Source organism: Pollicipes pollicipes, unplaced genomic scaffold (assembly GCF_011947565.3).
Source record: "Pollicipes pollicipes isolate AB1234 unplaced genomic scaffold, Ppol_2.1 Scaffold_6686;HRSCAF=7923_pilon_pilon_pilon, whole genome shotgun sequence".
In the NCBI taxonomy this organism is placed as follows: Eukaryota; Metazoa; Arthropoda; class Thecostraca; order Pollicipedomorpha; family Pollicipedidae; genus Pollicipes; species Pollicipes pollicipes.
Genome location: NW_023596921.1, coordinates 24,606,210 through 24,633,548, shown reverse-complemented (window position 1 = coordinate 24,633,548; position 27,339 = coordinate 24,606,210). Strand labels below are relative to the sequence as shown.

Here is a 27,339-nt window from a genome sequence, read left to right as displayed (position 1 = left end):
CCTCACAGACGTGTCAAGTCTCTGGCATCTGGCGTCTGGCAAGCCCAGCCCAGCAGGCGGTGTGGGAGGTCACCTCAGCTCACTGTAGATCACCGATGCCTGAGTCGGTTACAAAAGTCTGAGTCGGACCGCAGGTCCACACAGATCACTGACTCCTGGGGCGTGCGGCTATGTTTCGACCGAGCTGCTCACTGGCGCGAGTACCGGCCCATGTGACACGGGGTGGCATGCTGCCAGCCCCGGACCCGCCTGGCTTTGTGCCCCCAGATGGGCGTCGTCCCATTCGTCAACGGCGTTGCAATCCCGGAGCCGCCACGCCTATCGGCGGCCGCGAGCCGAGCTACGGGTGTCCACGCGTCACAGAAGGTCGTCCACCCGGCTTCATGTTCCTGGCGCTGGTTAAGGGTCGGAAGACGTGGCCGTCCGGCCCACCCTATGCGGCGAGAAATCCTACCCAGGGACACGGCCCCACTCCTGTCGCTGCCCACCGCCGACGGCCTGCAGGAGCTGCTCTCCGATTCCGAAGCGGTGTCCTCTTGGTATCGGCGCAAGCAAGAGTGACCATCGATCGAGCTGCCGATCAGTATTCCCGCCAACCCTCTGGTCGTATTGCTGTCTACTCGCTAATCACACTGCTGCTGGTGCGGTTCAACAGATCTAACAAGAAGTCAAAACACGGCCTGAAGTACGCGGGGGGTTCCAGCAAGCGTTGAGAGTCAGCTTGCATTGTGCTGCTAGATCAGTCAAGCGCAAATGCTCAGCCAATAATATCGCCAGAAATCACGCAAAAACCCAGAGCCAGCCTGGAAATGTAATCAGGACCCAGCAACAACCAAGATGCAGTATGAAGTCAAAGGCACCAACAAGAACCAGGATCTCACGTGGAAGCATTATAAGAAACCATTATGCATTCACTCGATGAACCTATACGGTGTGTGCATGCAATTATTAAAGCACGTATGAAAGATATCTTTGACCTCAGACCTTATTTTCATGGCAGAATGTTGTCCAATAGCAGCCCGAGCTGGTGTTGACAAATGAGTCCATGGCGAACAGGAGTCGGTATCAAAAGGTTTGTGGTTAAATAAACCGAATCCAGAAAGGAAGGTGTTGTGTCTGTGACGAACTAAGTAAAACTTATAATCGTATGTTGGGTTTGGGAATAATAAGTGAGAACCAGGAGTCAAAACATGGTGTGTAATAGTGGTGCAACGTTTGGTGACTTTGGTCTCATAAAAGTCTGGCATGGGCCAGAACTTTTCAAACTTTTGACGAGGAAACTAGCACACTGCTTGCATAAGATGCATATCAGGCAAGGGAAAAGAAAGTCATACTTTATTTGACCTGCATGTGTTGCGACCTTTTCAGACACAAATGTTTTGAACATAGTTCAATTAAAAAAATAGCATTGTATGGTAAATGCAACATTACGGTTTATTGCGTTTTGTATGCGCTATCAACTTTGTGATCAAGCGTATGAACTAAAATTGCATTGGCATGCTTGCATATCATGCATTTACACACCTACACTCTCGTACTGATTCCGCACACCTGGCGTCCATTTTACAAATAATAATTTGCATTCGCCTCAGTGCTTCACTACAGCATATATTAGCACAGGTTAGCCGATTATGGAAGCATAACATTTGATTAATTTTCCTCTTCATTTCTCCTGACGATTCTTTACGCCATGCTCCCTGTTTCATATGCAGATCTTGTTGACATCACGATGTTTTGTCTTGCCGCGTCAGATTGGCTGTCACCAAGTCAACTTTGCATTACTGCATTCTGGGTAGCGAGGCTCTAACGTCCTCATGGGACTAAGTCGTATGCCACTGATAATACGGCCGCCTGAAAACGCTGCTTTTTCGGGGTGGTTAAAGTATACGTATTTCTATAAGTCGGATCTTTTAGGACCTAGCACCTTCAATGACGCATTTGCAGGTGGGAAATGGCGTTGGTTTGCGTCAGAGCTACAAAATTATTGCTGAAATGCGCTACCAGTCTGCCCGCGACAGAGAGATGAGGTAACCCATTCACCCATTCGAATGTGATTTATCCCGGAAAACTTCCGCCGGAAGTGCGTGGAAGCAGTCTGTGTAAAAAAAAACAACATACAACAACGACAGCATAGGGTGGAGATGAAAAACGGCGGCCCAGACGACCTTGCAGCACCCTGGGACGCGCATTGAGAAGTTACACAAGGGGCAGATCCAGGATTTCGTCAAGGGGGAGGCACAAACATTGTGGGGCCCCTGGGGTTTGGGGCCCCTCCCAAAAATGTTCTTGCATTTCGGTCATTACATTTTAAGACAAGTCGTATGCAATATATATATATATATATATATATATATATATGTGTGTGTACGTGTGTGTGTGTGTGTAGGTATATATATATAATATACACATATATTTACCTATTCACTTGTTTAGTGAACACGTAGACCTATCCTACTGTGCACAGTCCTATCAAGCTAGGCGTGCTACGCATGTATAGACATGGGGTGCTTTGTCTTTGCTTACGAACATTGCTTGCTTAGAAACTCTTTACCTTTGTTTACAGTGGTTTTTGGTCGTCGGTAAGCCCAAAGACATCCCTTTTTTCTTTTTTTGTTGTAAGAAAACTGCGGCTGTCGGGCCGGGTATGGGCTCTTCGGAGCCTATAGATCCCCTCGGCATGATTCATGGTGCATGGTCCAGTGCCCCCCCCCCCCCCCCCCACCCTCTGCAGCCGCCTCCAGCTTGAACAGCTGAATAGATGGGACCCGCTAAGAACATAGGGCCATCCATTCAAATGAGAAATACTGACGACGCAACGTGTAGGGCTCTGCACGATCGAACGCGCCCTTGCAGGTTAACATATAGGGACCGTGTCAAGAGTCTAGGGCCCTCCATTGAAATAGAGAGTACCCAAGACGCAATGAAGAGGGCCCCCACGATCGAATGGACCCAAACATCTTATCAGAAGGGCTCCCGACAGGAGCGTAAGACTCTCCAATCAAATAAGATGTGCTCAAAACACGGTGCGCAGGGCCCCCGAGGGATAGAGAGTACCCGAACAGGTTATCAGATGACCCCGATAGGAGCAGAGGGCCCTGAACTCAAACACCAAGAACCAATGTGCAAGGTCCCCTAGCAATCCAGTGTGGCCGAGGAGGCGAACAGAGGGGGCCCCCGACAAGTGCGTAGAGCCCCATTCAAATGGCACGTGCCCGAGTCCCAGTGAAGAGGGCCCCCGAACCATCGAATGTGCCTGAGCAGATTATCATATATGCCTGCCCACAAGAGCGTAGGGCCCCCATTCAGAAAAGGAGTACCCAAGACCCTGTGTGGAGGGTCCCAGAACAACTGAGTGTGCCCAAATAGGCCATCAGACGGGACCCGGCAAGATTGTAGGGCCCTAAGTAAGTGACAGAGAATTGGAAACGCCCTAGATCAATGTAGAGGGCCCATGGGCATATGGCAAGTATGTTGGTAGGTTAACCGAGACCCACGTAAAGGGGTCCCTGAGCAACCGAGAATACGCCGGCTGGTTAAGATGTGGGACCCCGGCTATAGTTCACAGAGCCTTTCTGGCGAATGAGAAAAATCTTTGGAAGGGCCCGTGATTGACAAGAGTGCCCCAGTACGCCAACAGGAAGAGCCCCAACAACAGCGCAGGGCCCTCCGATCAAATGCAAAGAGATGAAGGGCAACGTGGAATGCTCCTTAACGATCGAAATGATCTTGCGAGTGGGCATATAGGTCCCCGGAAACAACATGGGTCCCTAGGCAGTGTAATGGTGCCTGAAATTTCCAGTTCACAATTTTTCCAATCACTGCATATTTTTGGACTTCTCATAGACCCTTTGCTTTCGCTTACAACTGTTCTTGGTCGCCTGGAAGTCCAGAGGTACCCAGTTTTGTTGTGTTCTGTGTTTAAAAACTCCACCTATTCGGCTGGCTATGGGCCCCCTCGGAGCCAATGGGTCCCTTCGGGGCAAGCTCAAGACGATATCTGGCAGGTTTTGCAATTTCTGCCAGTCAAAGAATGGTGGCCCGTATCTCAGCTGGGGAACAGTCTTGGGGATATATAAGGGTGGTCGGGGTATTATTCTCTCCAAACCTTTTGCACCTAACCCATCCGACATCATGGATCTGCAAGTTAATTAACGACTAGTAAGATCATAATAAAGAAACAGCGAAATTGTTTGCACCTGTCCTCCTCACATTACCGTATTATCACATTTCACTTCATTTAGGTACTGCAGTACGACGATAAATGAACAATCCTCGCCCATTCATAATGTAAACATTACACATGATATCCATTTACTTACGAATAAATATACATTCCACAAAGAGGCATTACATATAAATATTCGGGCACGTTGACAACGACGAATATGGCGCGGGCACTAAACCTAGAAAACGTGGTTTAGTAGGATTTATTTTTGAAGCAGATCGTGGTAATACTTTGTCTTTAGAGGGTTTTCAATGCAAAATTTACAATATCTATTCCCATAACATTGAAATAATGATGTAGAACAGGATGGCTACTCAGCTCATTGTCGAAATCTCCGTTCGTAATTATGTTACTAGCATCTACCAACCTTTGCGTAGCATCAGCCACAAGCCATACTACAGGCTACCAAATTGTAGTCCCATGGTGACGTCACGTCTGCGTAGCCTTCTCTAGTAGCCTTGGCCGTCACAAAATGATGAGCCTATTACATGAAAATTATCCGTCCTGAACAGCAGCATTTACGCGTAATTGGTGCTTGCCAATATAACATCTTAAGTTACAGGTGTATATCCGCTTACATCCACCTCTTTCCACCTTACGATCCTACAACACCGCGCAATACGGACCAGAGCCGGTCCTTGAACAGAGACAAAAACGTGTCGCTCTAGAGCAATATGCACCCACGAATGGGAACTCTCATTAACAGACAAATGCGCGTAGATCCTTCCATCGGCACGGAGGGCCACCAAAAGCTGAGGTATGTAGACACGAGATCTATGTTAGAATAGCCACGAGAGAACTTGAATTTGATAAACGCGCGATCATACCGAATTTGTCTAAGACTGTCACTCTAGAAAATGACCAGCGAAGAATGAAGATAGGGGTGTCTTTTTGGTTAACTATTGGGCAGTCGAACCGAAGGCTCAACAACCTACCCCACAATTTTTCTTACCGGATTTAGCCCACTTTATTTTGATTAAACACAATCTATGTTCCTGATCTTTGTATAATTGATAAGTCTTTAATTTAAGCAGTACAAAAGTCATGCAGGGTTGGATGCAGGGAGCAGGCACTGGACGCACGCGTCTCTTCTGATCGGCACGTGAAGGCGCCCCTTTCGAGGCCACCTTAGGGCGCCAGTGGCGCTCTTCTATGGCGGTCATGGGGGGCGGCACGCATTTTGGTTGTGGGGGACGGGAACGGGGTTAGCCATGAAGGACTTAGGTGATCCCCATATTCCGGAGATTTTCACTTAAAACTAACGAATCATTGCGTGTCTTATGGCGCTATGTATGTGGAGTTCATTGCATCGGTTATCCGTTCAGCTGCTACGACTTTTGTCTTATAGTGAGAACAACCGTGACTTTTTGTTATGAGAGTGGTACGAGACACCACTACGCAGAAAGATTAAAGAAGAAAGCCTTTATGTTATGATCATTTTCTACCCACGTTTTTTGTAGTGTTCCGGCCAAAAACATTGGGGGGACCAAGCCAACATTGGGAAAAACAACTCATTATGGAGGGGGCGGGCAGGACTCTCAAAAAAGAATGCCAATCGACACCCGTGGATGAAACGTTAAGAATATAGATTATACCAGGCCATGCAGTATGGCAACCTCCATCTCCTTTTATCATGAGCTTTGGGCCAGTTTAAACGAGCGTCGAGAAAAAGCGAAAGCTGACATCAGATTTATTGAGAAAACATCAAAAAAGATAATCAATTCTGAGTCCACTGTGATTTCAACAGAATATATATACATATATACATGCATATATATATATATATATACACATGTATATATACACGTATATATATACATGTATATATGTATATATATATATATATATATATATATATATATATATATATATAAGCCAGTGACATCGAAGATAGATACACAAAACATACATGTCTGCGTAAATATTACCGAAGAGTTCTTTTGGAAGTCGACCAACACACGCTGTAAGCCAGAGCAGCGTCGCGACCAAACCTTGCTCACCTTGGCTCCATGTAATCTCGTGGATGGGGTGACCTCCGACAGAGCAGGTCAGCAGAAGGGACTCGCCGGCCACCGCCAAAACCTCCGGCATTGGTCTGACCTGCGGCTTGCCTGAGGGTCAGACAGGTCAGGTCAATAGACGGGCGGGGCACCTTAAGTTGCAGAACAGCGGAGCATGACTCGGCACTTTTGGCAACGAAGTTTGTGGTCATGTGACGTGTGTCTGCGGAGCTTGTGCTGCCCTGGAGTTTTGGTTACACCGCTTGTGATTGCACTGTGATTGCTTCATCGTTTGTAGTAGCATTGCTTGAACAGTGATCACAACGCATGCAGTTACATCGACCGAGATGATGTTGTGCCGTCATTCTGTGTCGCTATGTGCATCGCGTGCGGTTAGATCGGTAAGGAAAGCAGGTGATTAAAACCTCAAAGCTGCATACAGACAGCCGCAATTTCCGGTCAGGACTGCAGCGTGTCGCCACTGGTCAGGCGTTGTCTCGTGGACAATGCCTGGGGCACGGCGCGGCGGGGCGGTGGTCAAGGCCTGGATCGAGGGCTCCGTACACACGGTATGCCGTGGCAAGACGGGAAGACTGCCACCGGTGGCTACACACGACACGCGATGGCAAGACTGGTGGACTGCCACCGGTGGCTACACACGACATGCCATGGCAAGACTGGTGGACTGCCACCGGTGGCTTGCCGTCAGGCTATGGCAGGAGCACCAGGTTTGAAGGACCAGATGAAGTGGTAGCAGATGGTCGGGGCGAAACACGGTTGTACCAGAGGCAGCAGTATCAGGTGAGACCGCGCCCGGTCCAATTCCAGCGCGTCTGTGAGCTTACGAAGAACGTGAGCTGGAAACATGGCACAAACTCTATGAAATTGCGGGAGCTGTGTCAAGAGCAGAGAAATATGGCCGACACGGAACGCAAGCGCCAGAGGCACGGCGGTCCGGAGCTGCCAGCGAGGAACCTCCGTTGAAAACGGCGGTTGAATAGCCAAGACAGTAGCATTAGCCTTATTCCTTGGAAAAAACCAGGGGAATGGAGATATGGTGTGGTACATATTAGAAATATATATATATATAAATATAAATAAATAAATATATATATATATACACACACACACACACACATATATATATATATATATATATCTGTGAGCTTATATATATATATATATATATTTGATATATATCAGTTATAGCTTGGTATATAGTTTGGTTATAGCTTCTCATGGTGTTTCCGAGGAATAAGGCTAATGCCACTGTCTTATCTATGTGAATAATGTTCCTCGCTAATGCACTGAAGAACTTACGGCGGTTGAAAAGCGTTTACAGGACGAGGCTGTAGAAATGATTAATGACTGGGGTGTTGGTTAGGCCCTGCAGGGGTGTGGTTGCCTATTCAACCGGAGGGCTCCAGTTCCTCCCTGCCATCATTTCCGTTCCTGCCCGCCCCTCCCCCCAACTTTGAAAGAAAGTAGGCCACATCCAGAGATAAACTCGTTAATTGGTTTTTCAGGGTAGGTTTAGTCAGTCGTCACTCTCCAGACGCTCCCCCCCCCCCCCCTTCCTTCACGAACCGACGGGAACGAACGAGGAAGATGGGGTGCACTGGGCCTACAGAAATAGAGTTTCCGAACGTGGGGGCTTTTAGAAATTGACGCTTTCAGATTTTGACAGCATATACGCTGTGTTAATAAGCTGGCGCTATACATATGCAATACGATCCCAGCGGCCGGCTCGCAGAAAAAAAACAACGACGTGGATTTCTTAACCTCGTATGAAACTAATTTCGAAAAGGAACTTCCGCGCGGCGACAAAAACAGAGCGACGAGACTATCGCGACATTCATGGTTTTGTTTTCACTCTTTGCAAAGGACGCTGACAGAGGGGGGGGGGAGGGGGCACGCCTCATTTCCTCTAGAAGTTTGTAACACAAAAACAGTACCAAAAGCGCAAAAAACCTGGCAAAACAACAACCATGTACAACTAAAAAGGTGCCACGGAGGGCACAGTAGCATGAAATAAAAAAATAAAAAAGGCCAAAATGCATTTCCAGTCAACACTTCGCTTCATGCAAGCTGAGCTCCCACGCAAAATGGGTGGCCGTAACCACTGTCCCTTCGAAAGACGGCCTTTACATGCAGCCGTGTTCCACGTGCAATGTTTTGCTGTTACTGGTGTCCCAGTTCCTGCCACATCGTCGTCATGCTTCATCCGATCATGAAGGGGGAATCACGCACCGTAGATGTTAAGGCGGGCCGCGTGCTGGACAGCTCCGAATCGGTTGGCGGCGCGACACGTGATCCATCCACCATCCACCGGCATTGCCGAGCTGATGTTCACGTGACTGATGACGTCATTGTTGGCGCTGACGTACTGGCCGATGAGCCGCCTGTGGCACCAGGAGAGAAAAATAGGCGGACCAGTGGGTCAGGTCGCTCTTATGGCCGTTCCGCGTATATCAGCAACAACCGATAGACGTACAGCAGTCCGCTGGATCGTTCATGCAGGCAGAGCTCCGGCGACAGCGCAATCCGCACGCCGTACACGCTGTACACACCGCACACCCTCACTATACACGCCGTACACGCTGTACACGCTGCACACCCTCACTATACACGCCGTATGCATTTTACGCGCTGCACAGTCTCACTATACACGCCGCACACGCTGTACACGCTGTACACCCTCACTATACGCGCCGTACATGCTGTACACGCTGTACATCTCAGCAACTACATCACAGAGTTGAAAGGTAAGTGATCAAGCCCGCAGATGACCGGTGATGAGCAGTGATGACGTTGATAATGATCGACAGCGCCGAAGTGGTCCCCTCATCCCAGCGTTCGGCCGTGTTCCACGTGTCAGCCCGAAGTTCCTCGACGCTGACCTGCGTTGGCCCGAACTTGACTTAACATGGACCACCATGCTGACCACGACCGCCCCGAATCCCACCTGTGGTCGGGGCTCAGCGGGTAGCCGTCCAGAAGCCAGCTGATCTGCGGCGTTGGCGAGGCGTTCGCGACGCATCGGAGGGAAATGGCGGCGAACGGCGGCACCGTGTGGTTGATGAACTTCTCCAGCAGAACGGGATGCGAGTCTGTTGGTAAACAATCGGCTTAAGGAACATTTGACGAACCTGGCTTAGCATTTTCGGCACGGGAGCATGGTGACAGAGGTTTCATCACGCCTGTGGCGTTGTGATACACTTTGGCAGCATATCTGAAAAAAATTGTGGCAGGTCTCCTGGCTGATACCGCGTCCCACCATGTACTTAACAAGAGTGTGAATTCAACTGAGTACGTCTGAAACCGCTGTTACGTGGCACCTCGACATTCCATACATGATGAATCTGATGCCTGGACAAATAACATCCAACAAAAGATTAACACATGAGCCCTTATTTCCTGCTACCCCTAGTTTCCAAAATCTTATTTGGGTACGATCACTGACGTAAAATCGTATCAGCTGCAAGAGCTCGGGGAAGAGGCTTGAGGAGCCTCATGCCACTTTCAGATAGTCTTCACCAGGTCCACATTTCCCTTGACAGATCTAGATCACGCCAGCCGCTCACCTCCGAGGAGCACCTGGACGGCGGCCTGAACTGAGTCAAACTTGCTGGAGGCGAAGCACTGGTACATGCCCTGCGCCGACTGTTTCATGTCAGCCCCCTCCAGCCGGGACACCTGCAGGTCACTTGTCATTTCTGGAAATATCAACGCCAAGACTTAGACTAGGCCCGGGCATCTAAGTGGTGAACGAATAGCGTTAAGGCACGTGCAAGAACGTCGCTGGCCAAGCCATAAGTTAGCAAGATAGCTGGGCTTCCACGCGACGCCTTTTTTATAAATGTAGCGACCATAAACAGATCTAGTGCTAGATTTCTCAAATGTTGCCAGTCAAAAGCACATACAAAGATCGCCATCCACTCGCACCACAGAGTCCATGCGCCGCTGCCTTCGGCTGCACCCAAGTCGCCTCTGATGAGGCCCGTATGCCGTGCTTGGTTGGGCCTATGCCGTGTTTGATTGGGCCGTACACTCTCTCATCTTTGACCACAAGGGGGCCATTCGTCTCTCGCTATGCACCTATCGTCTCTGATTGAGTGCTCATCGTGTCTTACAGGGCCAACACCTATGGACGCAGCCAGGTTTTAAATGCAACAGGGCCAATTCTGCCTTCGTGCCATTTCATACGGGAAAACTGGAGAAAAAATAATCTGGTCGGCCTTTAAGTCTCTAGATCTTCACCAACCCCGAAGATGGCTACATCCATGGCAACACCGTCTCTCACCTGTATCTCTTAAGGGGCCAGCACCGTCCCGACCTGGTCCATACCATGTTTGGCAAGGCCAATGCCGTCTCTTATGCCGTCTCTTCCGTCAGTATGAACCAGCCGTCGTCTTTGATGTTGGTCCTCATCGCATTTATGAACCATCCCTGACGTAGTCAGTACCATTTCGCATTTCCGCTTAGGCTCGCACCATCTCTTGTCGGACCAACGACATCGCTGATAACGCTTGTGTCAGGGCCGGCATGGTCGGTCCACATCGTCTCTAGGAGGACCAATACCGTCTGCGTCTGTGTCCGTATCGTCTTGGCTGGACTCGCACCATCTCTGATTGGCCCATATCGACTCTGCTCGGCCCATATCGTCTTTGGTTGGGACAGCACCGTCTCTGCTCAGTCGTCCCTGTTGGAATATGCCGTCTCCGCCACCTCCGACTTTGCCGCCAGTCCCTTCCCGAGGCTCCTGAGGATGTTCCCGAACATTCCGTCCCCCCCCCACCCCATTCCCACCCCAGAGCCCATGCCACCCCCACCCCCCGCCTTAGAAGCCATCCCACTCTCACCCATCCCACGGCTCAGAACCCACCCCCAGCCCGCCTCAGAGCCCACCGCAGAGAGCGCGTGTCGCAGGACCATTCCCCGCCGGCGGCAACAAAGCGCTAATCAAGCCGCCGCCGGGCACGGTCGTTATTCGGAGCAGCCGTCGCAGAGGCGCGCCCAGGCTGCCGCCGAGAGGCAGCGACAGGTCAGGGCCAGGCAAAGCAGGGGGCGTTGCCAGGAAAGGTGACGGTAAGATACAGGGGAGAGTCGTGAAGAGATTTTGGATGAAAGTCTGCATCACTCCGAAATGAGTTGGCTCTGAGAGAAAGGTATTAGTAGAATGTGAACGTGCCCGGCAAGGTGGATTAAAGCATAGCCTTTCGGTAATGTCAGAACGCGCCTCGTGGCGTTTTTGAGTCACGACATCCATGAATCCCCGGATTACGGCCGGCCGGAGTTGAGAAGAGCGATCTGGAAACTCACGAGCACTGCGCCAAGGTGCCGCCTCACTGCAAGATACCTGCAATCGATTGCGTATCCAAGAGAAGGCCCAGGGTGGCCGTGCCACCCTCCCCCCCCCCCCCCTCTTCACATGAGATAAGATGTTTGCACTAGAAATTTGACATTCCCTGAGGACAGTTTTGGCGGCCACGTGCATTTGTCCAGTTTACTGCACATCAAGCGGTCAGAAGGACTCGCATTTCCAGTCCTTTAGAAAGTGCTTGCGCGCTAAGCACTCACGTAAAATCAGCCGTCAAAGCCCATTAAAGTCTGGTCGCACTTTCCTCTACAGCGTTCGCTTCAAATCCTGCACTCCGTCTCGCTCTCGGTCTCTCTCTCTCTCTCTCTCTCTCTCTCTCTCTCTCTCTCTCTCTCTCTCTCTCTCTCTCTCTCTCTCTCTCTCCTCTCTCTCTCTCTCTCTCTCTCTCTCTCTCTCCCTCTCTTTCTCGATGCGTTGGACCCTGCACACGGCCGCCGTCTGCCGCCTCGATCCTGCAGGAGGAGGAGAGCGGCGGCACCGTCGAGTGGCGGCTCGCGCCAGACGATTTATTGCTGGCCGCTAATTAACAGCACGTACCTTGCGCGACTGAGAGGTGGCGGCCGGTGTCGATGCGTGCCCCGTCCCGCAGCCAGAGCAGAGAGGCGGGTCGGGGCGCCGTGCAGGTGAGGCGGAACGTGCCGCCGCGGTTTACCGTCACCCGCGCCGGCGAGACGCTCACCGACAGTATCATCTGGGACAGGGGAGGGTACGCCATCAGAGAGGACACCATCTGAAGAAGATGGATACAAGGTCACTGATGGCACCATCTGGGGTAGAGAGGAGGCTAGGTCACGAACAGCACCATCTGAGAGACGGCAGGAGACGGCCACACGTGGCACCACCTGAAAGGGGGGACAGTCATGAGATCACCACCTGGGGGTAAGGGGAGACTTCCTCAGATGAAGGTTGGGTCCCTTCTTTGAGGTAACGGAGGTCCCCAAGTACCACATGGGAAGGGAGAAAGAGACAGCCACATCTATCCTTCTGCAGGAAAGACGGTGGCAGTCCCGTCTGAGAGGCGGTAGGACCTAGTCTTGGCACAATAGGGCGGACTGAAGCGCCGACACGGTCACAGACAACGCAATGTCACCTGATGAGCAGGGGGAGACAAGGTCACCAGCTTTTTTATAGTTGAGACTAGGTCACAACAACATTCCAAGGGCAGAATGAAGCACATATGCGTCCAGAGGCAACACATCTGAACGGCAGGTGGGTCTCCAACAGCGTGGTCTGAGGGGCAGAAGTTAAGGCGATCGCAGTACCTACTGCATGAAAGCGATAAGTCACGTTTACCCTCACAGAGCCACGGAAGCCCGAAAAGCGAGCTGGAGAAGGGAATATTAGATACTCCTTCGCAGAAATAATTCCCCCGTGTCCATTCAGCCTGCAACTTTCCAAGATTGGCTGCAGCTCATTTCCCAGTGCCGGGACTGCTGTCGGCCGTGCCTGACCACACGGGGCCTCTCCAGACCTACCGGCTGGTCTGCAGCGGACAGCTGCGCACTCTCCTCCTCACCGCGTAAGGGGGTCATCGATATCACACACGAATTCAGACCTACATCGCAATCATTCGCGAGGACGACCTACCCTGGTGGCGTTATACTGATGCTCAAGTCAAGCTGTATCACGACAGGATTTTGTAGCACATTGCATCCAATATTGCATTCTGCCCGCGCCAGGCCACCGAACACAAGTTTCGTCGTATCCAAGGCACTCGAGGCGAGAGATGGCAACGCTAAATTATCTTAGACGTGGAATATGTCGTTAAATTTCCGTACTTAATCATCAGCTCGCTGTTTCCGTCATGCTTCAAGCCATGCAAAATGGCACCAGTCACAGGAAGTGGCGCAGTGAAGCCACATACCTCTGACGAGCGTGTCACCAACAGGCGCGGAAGGCGACGGGCTCGTCCGCGGCGACTGATCGGCCGCCAGCCGTCCGGGCCCGGCCCATCGCCGCCCGTCACTGCCAACAACCGTGAGCCCATCGGCCACCTCGCGCCAGCCTCACCTGCACCTCCAAGAAGACGTCAGCGGTGGCATGGCCGGCGGGGCTCTCCGCCCGGCAGGAGTACCAGCCGGTGTGACGGGGCCGCGCACTCCGGATCACCAGCAGCGCACCCGCAGGCGTGACGTCACCGCCAGCGCCGAGCGGCTCCACCGCCGGCTGGTCAGCCGCCAGCGACCTCCGCCGCGACCAGCTGCCGGCAGAAGGACGCGCTGCGTTGTTGGGCTGATTGAGGGGTTACCAACGACGCCCCTCGGGCTACGTCTCTTCGTCACCAAACACCCCGTGCGAGGAAGCTGAGAGATTTTACAAAGATAACCACCGTTGATAGATGAGAACGAAATGTCTGCCGCTGAAACAATGAATGGTATTTCTAAATTCGATCTGCCGATGCCATCTTCTGTATAGTTAGAACCGCGCCGAATGCTCTTTCAGCCCCCGCTGACTCCGAATCCAACTCACCAAGTTCCCTGCAAGTTGTTGCAAACGAATCAGTGCAGCCAATTTTAACGGCATGCGCACTGAGCTACGGAGAGGCGGGTTGAAAGGCCCCGAATTAAGAGGCACGCCCTGTTGAGTGTTTGAGGAGCCTGGGGGACTATGACTCATCTAAAAATGCACGAAATGCTTGACTGGCGGACAACTTACGGCAAAAATCTGTCCAATTTGGTTTGACTCGTCACCCATAGAAACGTCCTAGGAACGCAAGATGCAATCGCATTTCCTTTACGCCTAATACCCGCATAAATAAGGTTAATAGTGAATATGGTTCATTGAACCCGGCATGAAGGTACCTAACACATGCGAAGTTCAGATATAGCTAACTTTGCCACGCGCCTTACCCGTCAATGCGAAAACCCGGCAGACGACTTGGCCATCTCACCATGACAGCACTAAGTGGTTTAAACTTTTATACTTGAAAACAACACAAATTAGCAAAAAATAGTTCTAAATTGAAGATCTACGAGTGCCATATTCACGCAGTTCCCATAAGCTATTCCACCGTGATTGTGGTGCGCAAACTCATGGAAGCTCTCCCACAATAGCTGAACCCGACACTGAGCTGAACCCGACACTGAGCTGAACCTGACACTGAGTATTTTCCGAGCCGACCGGGGCTGACAGATGACGATCGCCGCGGGCCTCGAAATGTTGTACAAGCCAGGCCACTCGCTGGTTCCGTCGAACTCTGACCGCGAGCTGCCAGACGCCATCATCGACTGGGGCCGTCAGTTTGGCAGCTTCAGCAGGACGCCCAGCTCTGCCCAGCACTAAGCTCCGATCGATGGTCGATGGGATTGGCTAATGCGCGACGGGACATTTGGCGTTGACGGACGCCAGGCTCGGTCATCCATAGTCTGATCATCGGTCACTCGTCGATCATGTGCCCGTCATTTGTTGACTGTTCGTCTTTCTGCAAGACAAGAAGCGTCAGAGGCGCAGGCGTCTCGGTGGACAGAGCTGCCCTCCTGGCAATGGTTTAAATGAACAAGTGAAAGTCGTCATTGCAGCCCGTCGGCGTGGTGAACCAAAGGTCGACCACTTTCCTAAAACACACAAGTGGGGACCGGTGGCATGGATTAATCATCATCATGCGTTCTACTAACCTCCACACAGTAGCTTTTTATCAAGAGTCACGGGCTCGCAGAATTAGATGTCCACAGAAAATACGAAGCAAACAACAGTAATTCTAATCAGTCCAATTAGACTTACAAGACGTCAATAGCACGTAGAGAACTGTTGTGATAAAGGCCGCAGTCGCCGCATGCAGGCAACGAGAGCTGCTGGCTCGCACACCTCCGTGTACGTGACAGCTATGTCATGTTGGCTGCTGGCTCGCACACCTCCGTGTACGTGACAGCTATGTCATGTTGGCTGCTGGCTCGCACACCTCCGTGTACGTGACAGCTGTGCCATGTTGGCTGCTGGCTCGCACACCTCCGTGTACGTGACGGCTGTGCCATGTTGGCTGCTGACTCGCACACCTCCGTGTACGTGACATGACAGCTGTGCCATGTTGGCTGCTGGCTCGCACACCTCCGTGTACATGACAGCTGTGCCATGTTGACGTAGCTTGGAAGACAAGGTCCCGTCGAGGTCTCTCTGTGCGCGCCTCGGACAGACGCAGACGGCGTGCTGCGCTTCCTCAAGCTCGCTAGGTCATGCTGCTTCCCAAGACAGCACGCGCTGTTTTGATGATGCCGGCGATTGGGCATGATGCGAAATTTTGAGCGCTGCTGACGCGTCACGTTTGAACAATAGCTAACGAACTCTTAGCCATCTCAATGAAGCCAGAATGTGAGGAAAAGGAGCATGTAGATGAACACACTTGCTTATGCGCGCAAGATTGTTAAGAACGTGCCACTAAGCAATGTCTCAGTCTTCACTTCACGTTCACTTTTAGAACATCAGGGTATAAATGTCACTTCTTACGTTTATTCTCAGATGCCACAAAACGTTGAAAATAAGGAAAAATTAGTGTCTGAATCATGTCCCGTTTGAATTTTTCATTAATTCGTGCAAACGTCTTGGAGTGTCAAAATTGCAGGCACAGGATTGTTTTATGACACTGGAACGTATGCTTCCCGACTTAAATGTTTTTTCACGACATGGTCACGATCCTCAGGAGATTGAATGTCGGAGCCATCAAAACGGACAGAGAACGACCCCACAAAGCGTGGCTGATCGGAGCAGGCACTGATAACATCAGTTCTCGTGGGGTTTATCTCAAAACTATTTTGAACAAACCGAGAGTCGGTTGCGGTCAAACTGGTCCAATCACATCCTTCAGCTGAATTGAAGTTTGCGTCACGGGCAGGAATAAACTGAGCATCGCATGCTTACATAACAATCTTGAAGCCGGTAATATGAAATGGTATGTGGCTAGCTAATTATAAAAATAAGCCCGGTCCCAGCATTGACTCCTGTTCCGCGCCGTTGGTCCCTCGCAACACTTCATGGCCATCGCGCCGCTAAGGTCGCTGAGCCAAATTCGGAACCAGTCAGTATTGATGTCAAACTAACTGTGCTTCTCCGGCAGCCGACCGTGCTCGATATTGCCAACAGCTTCAAAAGCATCAACAGACGTCATGGATAAAGCCTTTCCCTCATTACTTTGTTTCCGGACGATACATCATGGCGTCGAACACGTTCACCTAAATATAGTGTTCGGGTGTAATTCCGCACTGTTGTTAACGAAGTATGTGGTGGCCGCCCAAAAATTACACTGGCACATTACACACAACGCGCTCGGTTAACTTCACAGCAGTCAGCCGGGTCGCAATGGGTCTGAGTTGTTTGAATCGTCGGAATTCGTCGAATTATGCGTTTGGAAAGACAGAACCCAACTTGCCATTGGACGGAACAACACCGGACTCGATAGATGCTTTATCACATGCAGCTGGGGAATTTGGCAGCATCTAGAACACTGTGTACAAGAACAGCTGACTTTTGCACCGCCTCCAGATACCGATACCAGCGACTTTCTTTGAGCGCCTCCAGGTCCGGAGACAGACCGCTACAGAGTCTTCAGCTGCAGGGAGCGGCGGGCGGCGGACCGAGCCGGTCCGCCGGGGCGCGCCGCGGCCGGCCGGCCGTCCCAGTTTGATGACTTTGGCGGCGCTCGCCCGACTCGGGGATTACGAATTCATTAAACGGCTGATCGCTGGCTAGACCGGGAAGAGTCGCCGGGGGCGCATCGCCGAGCCTGCGGCGGCGGCCACCAGACGGCGGCACCGCTGCTGAGTCATCTCGCCGGCTCCGGCTGAGCACCACTCGGGCAGACGAATTGCCTTTCTGCGGCATTTAACAAAAACGTCACATCAGCCACGCACGGGTGCGCTCATTAAAATCTCGTCTGGTCTGAGCACGGTCCCTGCAGCCATGAAAGCTCGCGACCGTTGGCATTGGTTAAGCCTGCAGCCGACAGCCGCATGTTATTGTAAAAAACGTTTTGTTGACACATGTATTCACACACATTTTTGCCGTCGGTGAAAAGTCCTACAGACGTTTACGCCTGGTATCATCAATTATAGGTGAATCGCTGCTCCGCCTGAGTGTTCTTTTGCTCCTATACTCCTCAATAGCTAAAACATATATTAGGATGGCATCGCTCCGAATGGCAATCATGAGTGACGCCAACGATACCTGGAGCCAATGGTGCCAATCATTTGCTGTCATCTCTTGTCAGTATTCGCGCCGCGGCAATGTGACGCAGTTCCCAGGGCACCACGCGTGCGTGCCGTATGTTCCGGTGGGGAAAGTCAGCATGACTTTAAAAAGGAATGCCATTAAATCATGCCTTTCTTATTTGCGAGTGGATAGCAATTCTTATTGTATTTGATTTGTCAATTCTGCTTAGTGAGGCAAGGCATGCTTAAGGGATCAAGATGATACGGTTGTGATAAGCAACGCAAGTACCTCAGATAAGAAGTTGTGTGCCGGAGTAGTGTGCTCATCTTTTGCACATATCGTTTCAGCTCATTTTGGACATTCAAAGCAGATATACTCGCATCTTCGGTCGGTCATTCCTCGTTCACCTCGTTGTCGAATGGCAAAACATCAAACGACATAAAGTCGAAACGGATAAAAGTCGACGGGGATACAAGTCGGATAAAAAAGCAAAATACAAAAAATCGACGGTACGAAAGTCTGCGGCGGAATGAAAACGGGGTCAATGCAGCAAATGTCTCACTGTACCACGTGACATGTCACAGGTATAATATGCCTGCTTGGAGTAAGTCGGAATGCAAAACCTTAGCAGGGCAAAGATAAAAGCGATAAGTAAACACAGCAGTAGCCAAGTGATTTAAAACAGGAAAATTATCGGGACTTGACGACTGGAATGCAGTGTGGGCAACGCTGCGGCCACAGGAGACGGATGGGACTGAATGAGACTGGATGGGCCTAGGTGGGACGGGACGGGACAAGACGGGAGCGAGCGGGACTGCACGGGACCAGATCTCATAAAAAGGACCAGGTGAGAACAGGCAAGGTGGGAGCGGATTGTATGAGGCCAGACAAGACCAGATGAGACCAGACGGGACCGCGCGCCACCGGACCCGATCTGACAGCATCGGACGCCTCCCGACGCAGTCGAGAAGAAACTGACGGGACAGAACGAGACCAGACGGAACCCGACGGAACCCGACGGACCAAACGGACCTGATGGGACAGAACGAGACCAGACGGAACCCGACGGAACCCGACGGACCAAACGGACCTGATGGGACAGAACGAGACCAGACGGACCCTGACGGACCCCGACGGACCAAACGGACCTGATGGGACAGAACGAGACCAGACGAAACCCGACGGAACCCGACGGACCAAACGGACCTAGTGGGACAGAACGAGATCAGACGGACCCCGACGGACCAAGCGGACCTGATGGGACAGAACGAGACCAGACGGATCAGACAGATCAGATCAAACGCCTGTACGGAACGTAACGCTATCAGGCCGGCCAGGACGGGTCCAGGCATACTTTAAGGTGGCCTTCGGGAAAGCTGTCACCAAGGTGCCTAAATACGGTATCTGTTGTGCGACTGTGTCGATAGTGAGCCTGCGTGTGCATTATGAAACCCTTAACCCCCCCCCCCCCCCCCCCTGCATAACGTGGAACCGTTCCAGTCACAAAACTTTAGTGTTGACGTCAGCAATGAGCACCTTAATCTTTTGATGGATCGGCTAGGAGCATAGTTTCGCAAAACACAACCCTTCTTGGAAACGCAAACAAAAAAATTTTTCCACAGATTCGACGCTTTTCTCTCAAATTGGGGCGCTTTAGTCTCTTCTGCCCTCCATATAAATGGAAAACTATACCACCCTGTCTGCCTTTCCGGATTCAGCATTCTTACGGCGAGTTATTGACTTTCAAGATACCGGCTCCGTTAAACGACGTTATAGAGCCAACATCCATTACATTGTCAGCACCCCAGCGTCTCGAGTTGTGTTTATGATTCCGAATGTGTCATCATAAGCACTCCTAATGGCTCGTAAGCCTACTACCAGTTTTTGTCACTTTGGACCTTTCGTCTTTTGACTTCTTTTACTAAAAGCCCCGTGGACTGAAATCCCTTTCGACTCTTAGTCAGTGCACTTTTTATTTTTTTCCAGTGCAACCTTTCTAACTCGACATTTATTCCTGCCCACTTCATTCCCCAAGATTTGTTTTCTGATTTGAGCATTATCCCTCTTAGCTTTTATGTCTTTTGATTTTTTTTCCTTCCGTTTTTTTATTCAACTTTCACCTCATTTAACTTATTTCCCTGACGACTTTTAATCCTGTGGACTCTTCGACGTTCGCCCCTTTTCAGTCAACATTTTTATTCGACTTTTCACAATTCGACTTTTTCCATTCGACTTTTTGTTCCGACACCGGCGAGAATAGGCTCCGACTGTTGAGAGCACAGATAAGACTTGTCTTTTTCTGGCAGCACAGTTGCTGTGGTTTATATTACACCAACGTCTCTGTGAAAGGCCGGTAAGAGTTTTTAGTTTTAATCCCAGAACCTTTCAGTGCCATTTTGTCTTGGCTCGATTGCATTCGCAATCTGACGTCGCATAGCACTGGCAAAATGTTTTCAAAACGAGTTAAACTTGACTTTAATATATGTCGCTGGGTGGAAGGGAAACAAAAAGATATGTATTGTGTAGGCCTTCCGGGCAATAACTGTCGCAGAGGAATGCTTGCAAAATGTACTGCGAGCAAAATGGAAATATGCGTGTCAGTGAAGACAGCCAAAACAAGGTTGCGTACATGGTTCACACTTCTCCACATTCAACAGCAATTCTGCCAATGCGCATGCCTATCGCTCCAAGCGGTGCCCTGCCCGTTACACGCCTTTCCTCCACGAAATGCATGTCGTATATCATCTTTGCTGTTCTCGTACCTAACAGCAGTTTGCTCGTGGCGTCTTTCGACAAGTAACAGCTGTGTCAAGCAGGCCTGTCGATTAAATGGCGAGCCTGCGTGAAACCGGCAACACGATGTTGCCATTCTGGTTACGAAAGTGGCAGGTTCAGGCTGCAACAGACCCGTCACCGGTCATGATAGCTTCACGGCACACTTCTGTTCGGCCTACTCGTGCCTTGTTCGCATGCGGTGCATGCTTGGTTTGCAGTCTTTTGTCTTTTTTTTTTACAATTTATCCATACGGATTGCTGTCTCGGATGGTAATGAGATTAAAGTCCTCGCAAGGCATGGCTTGTCGCGCGCATGCTGACACCGGTACATAAGTGGTCCAAGCTATGGATAATTTCGCGCAGAGTAGCAGCCGAACAGTCCTACCGGGGACTTTTACCACATCATGAAACGTCATGTCTTGTCCGCCCGGTGGCAAGTCTTCTGCGTACCGATCGGGGAAACGGGACGTTTTGGGTGGGATCGAAACCAACAGTTTGTGATTCCCTAACCTACCTCACCAGGCGGCCACTACGAAAGGCCACCAGCGCTACAACCATCACACCACCAGCACGCCCAACACAGAATAACCAGACGCCAGGGCATAACATGGCGACAGCGATGATCAGAAGGCAGGCGTTTATGTTCGCTTCAAATTCATGTCGGTCACTGGCATGTCCGGAATCTGCAGAAGCCCAAATTGTTCCTCCTGTCCAGAATGACCATCCAAGTGACATTAAAGCGGCTCGCGGAGCTACGTCGATGACATAATCTGCCACTTTATGACGTCATTAGGGATGTTCGCAGGGTAGCATGGCACGAGAAGTGTCGCCATAAAACGTAACGGCTTCCTCGTCAGTCCGCAGAAAATCCAGCGGCGACCCTCTAGACGCGGCCGACTTTTTAATCAAGACAGTCTGTCCAAGCTGTTAATTTGACCACCGCGCCAACACGGCGTAACGGCTCGGCACAAAACAAACGAGCATATCCTGTGGATCCACTCTCTGTGCCTCCACCCCCCCCCCCCCCCGTACAAAACACGTTTTACTCACTTCCTGACGTTCACTTTACACGGTGACAGCAATACCAAGCTCTAGCGGGGCATGTAGAGTAGCGCCGACAGCACGGCTGGGTGGCAACAGTGCTCACAGGGTCAGGGGAGGAGCTTTTTCAAATGTACCGAGACCTGGAAAATCCAGCTTCTACAAAGCTCAGCGTTTTGCTTTGCTTGGTTTCGAACTTGATATCACTGGCTGAAGCAAATTTTAAGGAAGGGGCAAGGTATCCTCAAAGAGATACAAACCTCCACCCACGTCAGCGGTTTTACCGCCGGCCAGCCAGTAGTCCTCGGGCAGTCTCGTGGCCCCACGGTGCGCCACTTCCTGGCTCGTGTCACGTGCCATGGCGGCGACAGCGGCGGCAGTTGGAGCACCCGTGCCGCGCCGATGGCCGGCAGACGAGGCCGTTACTCTGACAATGAATGTCCTTCGCTGTCCTAAAGCTGCCGACGGGCGGTCCGCAGGTCCAGCGGCCGTGACGCGGCGGCGCGCCAGTGAAGCGCGCCGCCCTTTCGACTGGCTCTCGCCGGCCATGTTGAGACGGTCCGGCAGCACATCAGTCAACAGCTGTACAATAACTTATTTTTCCCGGCTCTCATGGTTTTTTGCAACGAAAACATTGAGAAGATGTCGAAGTCCCGAATTTGCCAAGTGAGCAGCATATGCTATTATGGGTCATTACGTTATATTATCATACAATCATTAGATCATAGGTCATTAGGTCAGGTAAAGTTTGAGGTTCCTAGTTCATGACCTTCTGGTCAAATAAGGGCAAACAAGGACAAATCCCAGGATGGTCTCCAGGGTGCCCCCAGAACCTAGATTGCTGTTTCTAAGCAAAAGATCACATGCTTATCTAAGGTCGGTGACCTTGTTTTACCTTTCAAGGTCATGGTGACCAAAATTATACAAGACTGTTGAGTTTTGCATTTGAATCAGCGACAACGACTACGCTAGGTAGTATGCTCCTGAAAAATGTTGAACTGGGTCATTTTAGGCCAATGACTTATTCTGATCTCTAAGATGTCTATGGAAGATGTAGAATGCGGTTCCTGCTATCAATAAATTCGAAATGAGCGCCAGAAACTATCCTATACAGCAAGCCCTAGACTTATAAAACAGGCTGGTTTTGACCTTGGTCTGGCCTTCTATCTGAATCTAGGTCGATGCAATTTGCTCATTCAATTGTTTTGTTGCCCAAGAAAGCATCTCAGAGGTGTATGGCTTCGTCTAACACTGCGTTGTTACATCAGATTGGACGGTTGCCTAGAAGTTGACTTCGCTGAAACCATGGCCTGACTTTGACCTGCCATAGGTCAGCGACCTTACAAGATGCATCTAAATTTTTGACACCAAACGATCTGCTATTGAATTGTCCACAGCATGCAAAAGTTGGCGCGGCTACGCCGCGCAGTTGGAAAACCATTCTGGAAAAAATTTTGGGGGGGGGTCAGTTTGACCCTCACACGAGCGCGTGTTAACATTTAACTAGCAGCGTTGTATTGAAATGCCTCCTTATGTAGTGAAGCATGCAATGACGGATATGAAGTTCACAAAAGAACCCCAAATTCTGACCATGGAATGAGACATAATCTGCTGTGCTTAACTATCATCCGTGTAGTATTTATCATGTTGAGCAACCTCAGCGTCGGCCCGTACCAGCAGCGCATTCCAACTCGTGATATGCCGCTACGGCGTCAGCTCGGGACGCAGCGAGAGCGCCACGGCACTTGATCCCACCGTCCACGGCCGTCCTGATTGTGGGCCACAGTCACGGCCAGCCGTGTGGCGATGTCACGTCTGGCCCGGGCCGCACCTGGGCGGCGCCGAGATGCTCGACATCCTGGACGGTGGCGCCCACCGGCCGGAGGTGTCCTCCGTGGTCGAACGCAAATCGAGAATGGCTTGATGACGCAGTCGTGTTCATGTTTTTTTTTCATATCCCAATCGTGCAGTTGCGAGCGACGTGAAATCGCCACGTCGCTTTCTTAATTTGCTTCTTCAATCTTCATTTTTAGACTTATTGTTTCTGTGCAGTCTTTATCGTGAGCCCGTTTAGCTACCGCCGGCTGTGGGTCGATGCGCTGTTGATTCTGTGCAATCTTTATCATGAGCCCGGTTAGTTGCCGCCGGCTGTGGGTCGATGCGCCGTTCATTCTATGCAGTCTTTATCATGGGCCCGGTTAGCTGCCGCCGGCTATGGGTCGATGTGCTGTTGCTTCTGTGCAGTCTTTATCATGAGCCCGGTTAGCTGCCGCCGGCTGTGGGTCGATGCGCTGTTGATTCTGTGCAGTCTTTATCATGAGCCCGGTTAGCTGCCGCCGGCTATGGGTCGATGTGCTGTTGCTTCTGTGCAGTCTTTACCATGAGCCCGGTTAGCTGCCGCTGGCTGTGGGTTGATGCGCTGAGCTTATTCATTGTGACTAGAGCAGGACGCAATGTTCAAATTTTATTAGGGCACATGGATACTGCCTATATTCGCCCCCCCCCCCGTGGAGAATGGGGCTTATCAGCCGCTCGAGGGCGTAATGGGGTCCTGACCCCTGCCGTCTCCGCCGATTGCGCCCCGCAGGTAAATGACCTCGAGCCGCAGATACATCGAAGGGGCATGAGGACATGGTCTCATACACGTTGCCGGAAAAGTCAGATGGCCCACGCCCGAGGCTCCCACATGAAAACTCCACGTAACCATGTAAATAATCATATATATTTTGGCTTGGGTAGGATGCCAGGCATCGTCGTTTCCTCGGGCATGCACAACTTCTTGGGAGCGGACACTAAGCACTTTAAGCTTTACGACACAAGCACTTGACCCAAGCAGGGGCAGTACGTTCTCAACTTAAGCTCGCATTGGAAACCTGTTCAGACTCAACGCATTGTACATTAGGGTGTGTCATCGAGGGGATGAGTCTCTTGAAATCAGCTGAGACAAAGTTTTTCCTTGGCATACGGATCAATGATCAACTTTCAGGTCTGTCGCACCGCACCAACGTTGATATTCGTGAGGCGGGAGCAGTTTTTTATAGGCTAAGAAAGTCGTATCCGGTACTGGCGCCTCTTATTTTACGCACTGGGATCATCCTCCAACAAACCTCAAAGCTGCCACTACTAGTACTTGGTGGATTAAGTATGAAATAGATATCACGGAGGGCACCAGCAAAGCATTGCCAAACAGGTTTTAAGCTGACCTTTTAGTAAAGAGCATTAATTCTTGGCGAAACCCAAAGCTGTGCAGTTATGGGAATGCTCCAGCAGACCGGGTTAGGTTCAAGTTTGTTATTGCTAACGTATCATTGTGATGTTGATTTGCAATTTATGCATTTTTGCGTGGGAAATATGGGTTTATTAGTGTAGTTTTGCCCGTACCAAAGCATTTCTTTTCGAAGAATTACTTGCACAAACGTGCCAGAGGCTACACGGTCGCGCACAGAACATTTTGTGACAGGCCACCCGGCCCTCCTGTCCCTCCACCAACTGCCGACTACGGGAAAGCCTTGAGCTACATCAGGTGGCTGAGCGAATCGAAGAAGAATCTCACTTACATCATCTTCAAGACCGCGACGGTAGAAATCAGGGTACTGTGGACCAACGAAGCGATTCCTGTTCATGACCTACAATGCGTGACAAAATTGAATGAGAGGGGTTGATATCCTCCCAACAGAGCTATCAGCGATAAATCAAAGAAAGAAAGAGAGCGACAGCAATGCCGCCACCGTGAAATTCAACAAGCTTCTTGATGTCGCGAAATACAAGTGCAAGCCTCAGTGCAGCTTTTCATGACCAGTTGCCTGCACTGCGTAGCAGGAGGAGGTTGCAATGAAGGACCAGAGCAGGCACTGGGAGCTTATCCTGGGGTCATATGACAGGGACACGATTGTGACTAGGGAGGCTCGCGAGGTGCGGAGGATGGCCAAACAACTCCATGGGCGTCGTGGCTCGGCCGCCAGTGAGACGGTGTCTGCTGCTGAACCTGAATCGCCTTCCCCGCCGAGTGCTGAGCCCGCGCCGCCTGATGAGCCCGCGCTGGCTGCTAATGCTGACCCCGAGCCTGCTCCGGAACCAAGTGGACTCAGCGCTGGCGAGTCGGCCGAGAGCACAGATTCTTACACGGTTCCGTACATGGTAGAAGGTGGCGACGACGCCGATTTTTCATTCCCGTTGAGACCACTGTCAGTGTAGAATATAACGTCAACCATTTGACTAACACCGCTCTGGCGGTTGACAGCTACGGTGGCTCGAACCGGGCTGCTGCTGCTATCATCAAAGCCTTTCAACAAGACAGCAGAGACGGACTGGCTACTTGAAATCATAGATCGTGGATCCTAAGAAGATCTGCCCCGCAAGGGACAGAGCGAGAAGGGAGACGGCTCGTTAAAATTTTGAAGCAATCCACGAGTCAGGTTTGACCATCCTCTATTCCGACGGCCGAAGGCAGGAGCTACATGAGCCACACGGAGCCAGGCGAATGCCGCCGAAAGCACATGGTTGTCATCATTGTGCCAGGCAGCCGCTACGTGACTCATTTTACGTCCGAATTCGGCCGCGCCCTGCACTTGTTCAACGAGCTAGACTCCGTGAGCCCGCAGTGCGACGGTCACATAAATGTGCTAGGCTGCGATGGCACGGCCGTCAACACCAAAATGATAGGCGACGTGTTCCGGCTGTTTGAGCTGGCCACCAAGTCACCCGTACACTGGATCATCTGCCTGCAGGAGAGATCTGGGGAGGGACGTTGTGGCGTTCAAGCCTGGGTCGGGGCACGTGCCAAACCTGCCGACAGACCTGATTCGGCAGCTGAGCACCAACCAGCAGCTGCTGTACCTTCTGGCCTCCGGCGTTCAAAACGGCTTTGTCCGAAACCTGGCGGCCCAGCGGCGAATCGGGCCGTCGAGCCATGTCAGGTAAATATGAAAACGCATTATCTTCGAATTAGTAGCAATGAGTGTTTAATGTTCAGGTATCGATAAATATGTCGTGTGCTCACCGTTGAGCATCTCCTTATTATTATGCCTTGTGCCGTAGCATGTCGCATCACTTGCTGGTTGGTCCATGCTTACGAGCATATTTGTTGATGTGTATCCCGTCACATTTAAGGACTCTGGGTTTCGGCATAATTACATACACTAAAGAGGCGCAATAATTTTTTATGATCTAATGCTAAGTTCGTGGCGAATTGTTCTAATATATTCGCCTTTTGTTTTCAGATGGTTGACACTGGCCGCTCGTCTGCTCCTAGTTCACATCTCTACCGAGACCTCCAGCAGCGCTCTCAAGAACCTCGTCCAGGGCGTGGTCGGCCACTATGTGTCGGTATGGTTTGCCATCCGGCAAAACATCGGCTGCGACTTCAGCTTACACAACTTGTTCCGGAGCATCGCGCTGCTCCGCGACCTGCTGCCGCACACATAGGACACGGTGCAGCCAGTCCTTCGGCGTAACAGGTACTGGGTCCGTCCGGAACAGCTGACGCTGGACATGGTGTGGGATGAGAACCGCATGATCCGCGAACATGCGGCTCCGATCATCGCGCCGCTCGTGAGCAGCAAACCAAGGGTCTCATTCAGCCCAGGGTCTTCGTCATCTCAGCGGTAAGCCTCGAGGCCGTGAAGTACACCGAAATGATTCCCTGACACGGACCAGTCACACAGCCTCCACTGCGGGACCTCAGCGACTGCGAGCTGTGGAACGAAGTGCAGGCACCGCTGGCCATCTCGCTCTGGTTCACGCTAGGAATGCGACGCAGCGCCGCACTGCCGAGGACGCCT

General features: G+C 51.2%; 1 protein-coding gene across 1 annotated transcript in view; it reads right to left on the bottom strand.

The window, feature by feature from the left end:
- Positions 1-27,339, bottom strand: part of LOC119108094 (Down syndrome cell adhesion molecule-like protein Dscam2) — a 223,129-nt gene that overhangs the window by 18,448 nt on the left and 177,342 nt on the right. The window contains exons 7-12 of the mRNA XM_037231671.1: positions 13,616-13,805; positions 12,143-12,296; positions 9,810-9,941; positions 9,191-9,335; positions 8,476-8,627; positions 6,226-6,336 (exon numbers count right to left, since the gene is read on the bottom strand). Of these exons, the coding sequence (XP_037087566.1) occupies positions 6,226-6,336; positions 8,476-8,627; positions 9,191-9,335; positions 9,810-9,941; positions 12,143-12,296; positions 13,616-13,805 (884 nt within the window). The remainder of the gene's footprint in view (positions 1-6,225; positions 6,337-8,475; positions 8,628-9,190; positions 9,336-9,809; positions 9,942-12,142; positions 12,297-13,615; positions 13,806-27,339) is intronic.